We start from the raw sequence: 6096 nt of genomic DNA, 5'->3' as shown, positions 1-6096 counted from the left end.
TGAGAAACGGCACGGAGACTTTCATGTTCAGCCATTGCGTACCTTACTCTTGTCTTATCACTCTACAGGCTGCCTTACACCTTCCAGCTCACAAATGACATAATCATAGACTAGGTATTAAATGTTAGGCTGTGTAACTCCTCACTGTAGTGAAGTCAGCACTATGGGCCACCTATTCAGGTCAGATATTACCTTAAATAATTATTGGATAGTATTCTGTATAATTTCATTTGATTTCTATGTGAAAACTGTTCTGATCAAAGACTAATTTTTGCTGTTAGTTGGTTCAGACTGGATCTTGTTGATGGTGGCTAACTATTTGAGATTTTTAATTAAACCAATCTGCAACTACTCCCAACTCCTTTTGCAGACATTCTTCCTTTACTAAGATTAGGAGGAAACACTCAAAAGAAAAGCTAAGGCTTTCGTAAGCTATGTGAAAATGAGTTCCTTCTTCCCTTCTTGTCTAATTGCAATTTTCAACCCACAGAGCTGCTGGTCAATCAGATCATGACAGTAAAAGACACACATCTTGCCCCAAAGCTGTGTACTATGCATGGTTACCTCCAGTTTTGAGAGATTTCAGGATGTCAAAGGGATAAAATTTTAAGTGGACGAGAAGCTCAACATGAGCCGGCAATGCGCCCTTGTGGCCCAGAAGGCCAACCGCATCCTGGGCTGCATCAAGAGGAGCATGGCCAGCAGGTCGAGGGAGGTGATTCTACCCCTCTACTCTGCCCTGGTGAGACCCCACCTGGAGTACTGTGTCCAGTTCTGGAGCCCCCAACATAAGAAGGACATGGACCAGTTGGAGAAGGTCCAGAGGAGGGCCACAAAGATGATAAAAGGGCTGGAGCACCTCTCTTATGAGGACAGGCTGAGAGAGTTGGGGCTGTTCAGCCTGGAGGAGGCTCCAGGGAGACCTGATAGCGGTCTTCCAGTACCTCAAGGGGGCCTACAAGAAAGATGGGGAGAGGCTGTTCAGTAGGGCCTGTTGTGATAGGACAAGGGGTAATGGTTTTAAAATAGAGGGAGGTAGATTTAGATTAGATATTAGGAAAAATTTTTTTACAATTAGGGTTGTAGAGCACTGGAACAGGTTGCCCAGAGAGGTGGTGGAAGCCCCATCCCTGAAAACGTTCAAGGCCAGGCTGGATGAGGCTCTGAGCAACCTGATCTAGTCGGGGATGTCCCTGCTCCTTGCAGAGGGGTTGGACTAGATGGCCTTTGAAGGTCCCTTCCAACCCTAACCGTTCTATGATTCTATGATTCTATGAAAGGTTCTGCTTCCTGGAATCAACTTAAATGAGTGTATTCTGAAATATGCAATGTAAAGCTAGGATAATGCTTTTTTTTTGCTGATGTGAGCTAGAGAGGTCTTAACTTCCTCAAAATAGAAAAAAAAAAACAAAACAAAACCAAAAAAACCACCACTGTTCTTCCTGCTTCTCTCAAGGTGTACTAGGAAAACCATTTAAATAAATGAATGCTACCAATAAAAGAGAGTAACAAACAACAGTATAATCTCAGTCCCATTAGATGGCATCACTGTTTGAACAAGTCTGCCTGTGGCTGAGCTGTATACAGACCTTCACACACACCGACAACTTAATTCCTTAAAATTGATACTACAAAACCTCTAACCAAAGAGGCAGGCCTGAAAAGTGTAGCTTATTTCTCTTCCTGAAGCTTGTTTGCTATTAGGAAATTATTTTTGTATCGTTGCATTCTCAACTTCTGGAGGTCTTGGTAACATTAATGGTTTCATCACAAATAAAAGTAGTAGTTTTAATAATGCCGCAATGCTATATAACATTTACAAAAAAAAAAAAAAGTGTAAAATGCCAAAAACTGTGTCATTGACATTTTAATTGTGAGCAATAAAAATTAACTGACACTTTAGAAAAGATAAACTTTAAATTTTGGTTTATTTTATTGCTTAAATATAGATTGCACAGTGTGTTCTTACATGAATTCAAACTGGTTCATTACGTACAGTACAGAATATGAGACCATCAGAACAACAGAGAAATTAGCCCTACTCTGATTTTAGACAACGGGCTATTTCTATCTTTTAAAATTAACAAGGATTTAATTTACTTTAAAGTGACCCACTACCAAAAGTTGGAATTTTTGAAAATGACATAACGGGAAAGAGAACTCAAAGCAAAAGCTGGAACACATTTAAACAGCTGGATACCAATTTACAAACATTGTGACAGTACTCAATGTGTTGCAGATAATACAGGGCCAATATGCATATGGAGCTTTTAAGTTCTGCAACTTGTCTCAAGAACTTGAAGAGATAAGTGAAACAAAGCAGCTTTATACTGTACAACAGCATTCTTAATTAATTTGGTTTCATTCATTAGCTGCATATAACAATAGCTACCCAAACAATCCATTTTACAGTCACTCCCATCTCCCAGCTGTCTAGAAAGGCCAGAGTGAACAAATTCTCAACTTACAGAATCCCTGAATTTCCAGAAAGGAAGAAATTAAATATCATGTGACCACAGAGTGTTACAAGCTCTTCATTCCCTGCACAACACCTGCACAACACCTGCATTTCCCAAACAAAGCTCATTTGAACATTGAAAACATGGAAACCTATTATTAGCATAAAGGAAAAATACTTCATAACAGAAAATGAAATGCTGATTCTAATTATTTTCACATGCAGCATTCATGCAACAGAATTCAATCACAGAAACAATCCTATATTTACAGCACGGTCTTTATACTGCAAGAGTGCAAACAGAAATACATTCGTTACTTCTTAGACTCCGTATTTTCTTTTTGTACAAAAGTGCACAGTGTTGTTTTTAAAAAATGACAGACTGAATAAGTGTTTTACATTGTTTCCCTAGGTTAGATTTATTATTTTAAAAAGTACACTCTTTATATAGGCCAAAAAACTATTACGTCTTACCTTACCAAAACCAAAAAGTGAAAACTAAAAGCTAGAGTCCTATTTATGTGTAGGCTGTGGTCTGATCAGGCTGATACGCTGCAGCAGTAAAAATCACAACGGAATGCTGTAGATAATGGGCTGTTTCGTCATCCACTAACAGCTGTGATTGCACTGTTAAACTGAAAAGAAGGTCTCAATTACCTTTTGAGTTTCGTGAATGCTTTCTGAAAGTCTCAGTACGTTATCTCATAGGTTTAAGTAGCTGGTATTTCTCTGATGTTATGTCACACCAGGCTTTATAAAGTATACCAGTGGAATACTGTACTAAAGTTCAAAAAACTTAAAATCCATTTTACAGTGGGTTTACAAACGCCAAAGTTAGCCAGCAAATTAGCTGGCCTGATAACCATTCAGATCTTAGAATTATGCAATCATAGATTAATTTAGGTTGGGACTTCTGAAGGTCATCTAAACCAAGCTGCTGCTCAAAGCAGAGCTAACTGAAGTTAGATCACTTTGCTCACGGCCTGATCACTGTTTACCTAAACTGCTGGCTCACTTAAATGTCTTACATTTATTACACATATTTCAGAACATTCATTCCTGTTTGTGCTGCTTCAGTCAGATTCAGACAGATTAAGGGACTTCAAATTTACTATTCCTGGCATCAACAAAGCTGTTTCTTCTTCCTACCTGCAGAATTTAGTGAGTCATAAAGACAGTCCTGACAATTAACATCAAAACTCAGTGATTTACTATATCAGTTTTACTTTATTTACATTTGAATAGTATACTCAGATACATAAACCTATGAAAGTTACCACATTTTCCTTATTTCTAGAAAGGTTTGAGAATGAAACAAAAACGAACATAGAGATGCATCTCTAAAAATGCTTTTGCTTGAAAACATATGTAATAAATTCTTGGTCTTTAAATGTTTCATCCAGTTTTCTTTAAATTTTTCAAAATATCATTAAAAAGCTGTAATAAACTACAGAGAAATACCTCATAGAATATACTTGTAATTTCTGCATTTATTATTTAAAATGCCCTCAGTTTATTTTCTGCTATACTAAATATATCTCTTATGTATTTATACTAAAGCAGACAATAAAATAGTACTGCATTTTCAAAAGTACAGTCTGTAAACCATACACCTTAAGACATGAAAAATATTGCACAGTTCAGTGCTTCAAGAGTAGATTTCTCCTCCCTTATGCGAAACAGTTAACTTCTAGCAAGAAACACAGGACATATACTGGTCAAAAAAGCATGTTATGTGATGCATCAAAAATATGCTTAACAAGTGTCCATTAACTCATTTACTGTACTTGAACACATGTAAGATATTGGTTTTTTCCATATATTCCAAAATAAACAAGTTGGCTAGCTATGACAGTGTGAACACAAGGGAGCTAAGGTAGCGCTCCGCTGGTTACATTTATTAAGATGAAGCAAGCCAAAAGTATTCTATTTAGAAATATAATTGAGGTGGAGAGGAGAAAAACAAACAAAACAGGAAAAAAAAGTTTTAACAGGTTCTTCAGTTACAATGCCTCAAATTAAAGGAATTTACAGAAATAGAAATTCCTAGTGTAACTGAAATATTCATCTTCATGGCAAGACAAGTTTTAAATCTGACTTTTACATGTACTGAAATATGAAAATGAAGAAACATGATATATGAAATATCTAACTTCAAATATATTACAGAATAAAACAACTCAGGACAGTCTCATGAGTTTGGCTAGAGCAATTTGTATTTGGCTCATGTCCATCATTACTTTAAAGTTAGTTTAGATGAAATAAACAATAAAATTCGAAAACTCATCTTGTTCTTTCTATTGTACTCTACTCTAAATAATGTCCAGCAGACTTCAGAAGACACTTAATACACACAAAGATCTGGAAACTTCATCTCATAGACTGGAACAGATTGGTAATGAGCATGTCCAGCAGCAATGGTCATCGTTCCTGAGGGGCTAGGTGGAGGACTGTGTGAGAAGAACAATTAATATATATAATTATATAGACTGCTTTCTTTTTCATACCTTGATAAACAAATAGCTGAGAAACAAGAGTAAACTACGCCCAATCCCCTTCACAACCAGTATTTTATCCTCTTCTGAAATTCTAATGAAATTATCATGCCTTGGTTTGTTTGTTTTGGCTTTTTTTTTTTTTTTTTTTTTTTTTTTTTTTTTTAGTCTGGTCTAAATCCTCACCTTCACTGATGTTACAGAACTGTGAAACTGCATTTTATTGCTAACAAATACTACTCACAATGCACCACGGATAAGCACAACACTCTGTAATAATGTCCAACACTCTACAATAATGTCATGTACTATTTTGGGTGTTCATTTTCTAATTACTTTCTCGAACAGATACAGCAATAGGAAAACAGCAGCATTCTTCAATACTACTGATATACACAGAAATAATGTAAGAATACAAGCATAGCGTGACATGGTTTCTGGATATTCTCCACTATCTAAAAGATTCAAAATAGTAAAAAGAAAATCAAAGTGACTGTTTTAGATTCTATTCTTTTTCAGTGTACTGGTTTTGGCTGGGATGCAGTTAATTTTCTTCATAGCAGCTAGGATGGGGCTATGTTTTGGATTTGTGCTGGAAACAGTGTTGATAACACAGGGATGTTTTAGTTACTGCTGAGCAGTGCCGACACAGATTCAAGGCCTTTTCTGCTTCTCACACTACCCAGTCAGCAAGTAAGCTGGGGGTGCACAAGGATTTGGGAGGGGACACAGCCGAGACGGCTGACCCCAGCTGACCAAAGGGTCACACCATATGACATCACGCTCAGCAAGAATAGCTTTAGGGAAGGAGAAGGAAGGGAGTGGCATATTGAGTTATGGTGTTTGTCTTCTCAAGTAACCATTACGCACGATACAGGCCTGCTTTCCTGGAGATGGCTGAACACTTGCCCGCCGCTGGGAAGTAGTGAACGAACTCCTTATTTTGCTTTGCTTGTGTGCATGGCTTTTGCTTTACCTATTAAACTGTCTTTATCCCAACCCATTGGTTTTCTTACTTCTATCCTTCCATTTCTCTTCCCCATCCCACTGAGGCAGTTAGCCAGCAACTGTGTGGGGCTAAAATGCTTACTGCACTTAAAATAATAACGTTTAGTTAAGTCAATTATTTTCTGCCTACTACAT

The 6096-nt window shown here is 37.2% G+C and overlaps 1 protein-coding gene across 3 annotated transcripts in view; it reads right to left on the bottom strand.

Moving 5' to 3' along the window:
• Positions 1 to 1909: 1909 nt before the first annotated feature.
• Positions 1910 to 6096, bottom strand: part of EFR3A (EFR3 homolog A) — an 84124-nt gene continuing 79937 nt past the window's right edge. For 2 of the 3 annotated variants that reach the window (XM_086741283.1, XM_086741281.1), the window contains one exon: positions 1910 to 4908. In XM_086741283.1, coding sequence (XP_086597409.1) covers positions 4803 to 4908 — 106 coding nt within the window. In that variant the 3' untranslated portion in view covers positions 1910 to 4802. The remainder of the gene's footprint in view (positions 4909 to 6096) is intronic. The other variant, XM_086741282.1, reaches the window with a different exon arrangement.

The sequence above is a fragment of the Chlamydotis macqueenii genome, chromosome 2 (assembly GCF_036417535.1).
Source record: "Chlamydotis macqueenii isolate bChlMac1 chromosome 2, bChlMac1.mat, whole genome shotgun sequence".
NCBI lineage: Eukaryota > Metazoa > Chordata > Aves > Otidiformes > Otididae > Chlamydotis > Chlamydotis macqueenii.
This window is presented reverse-complemented; position numbering and strand designations above follow the sequence as displayed.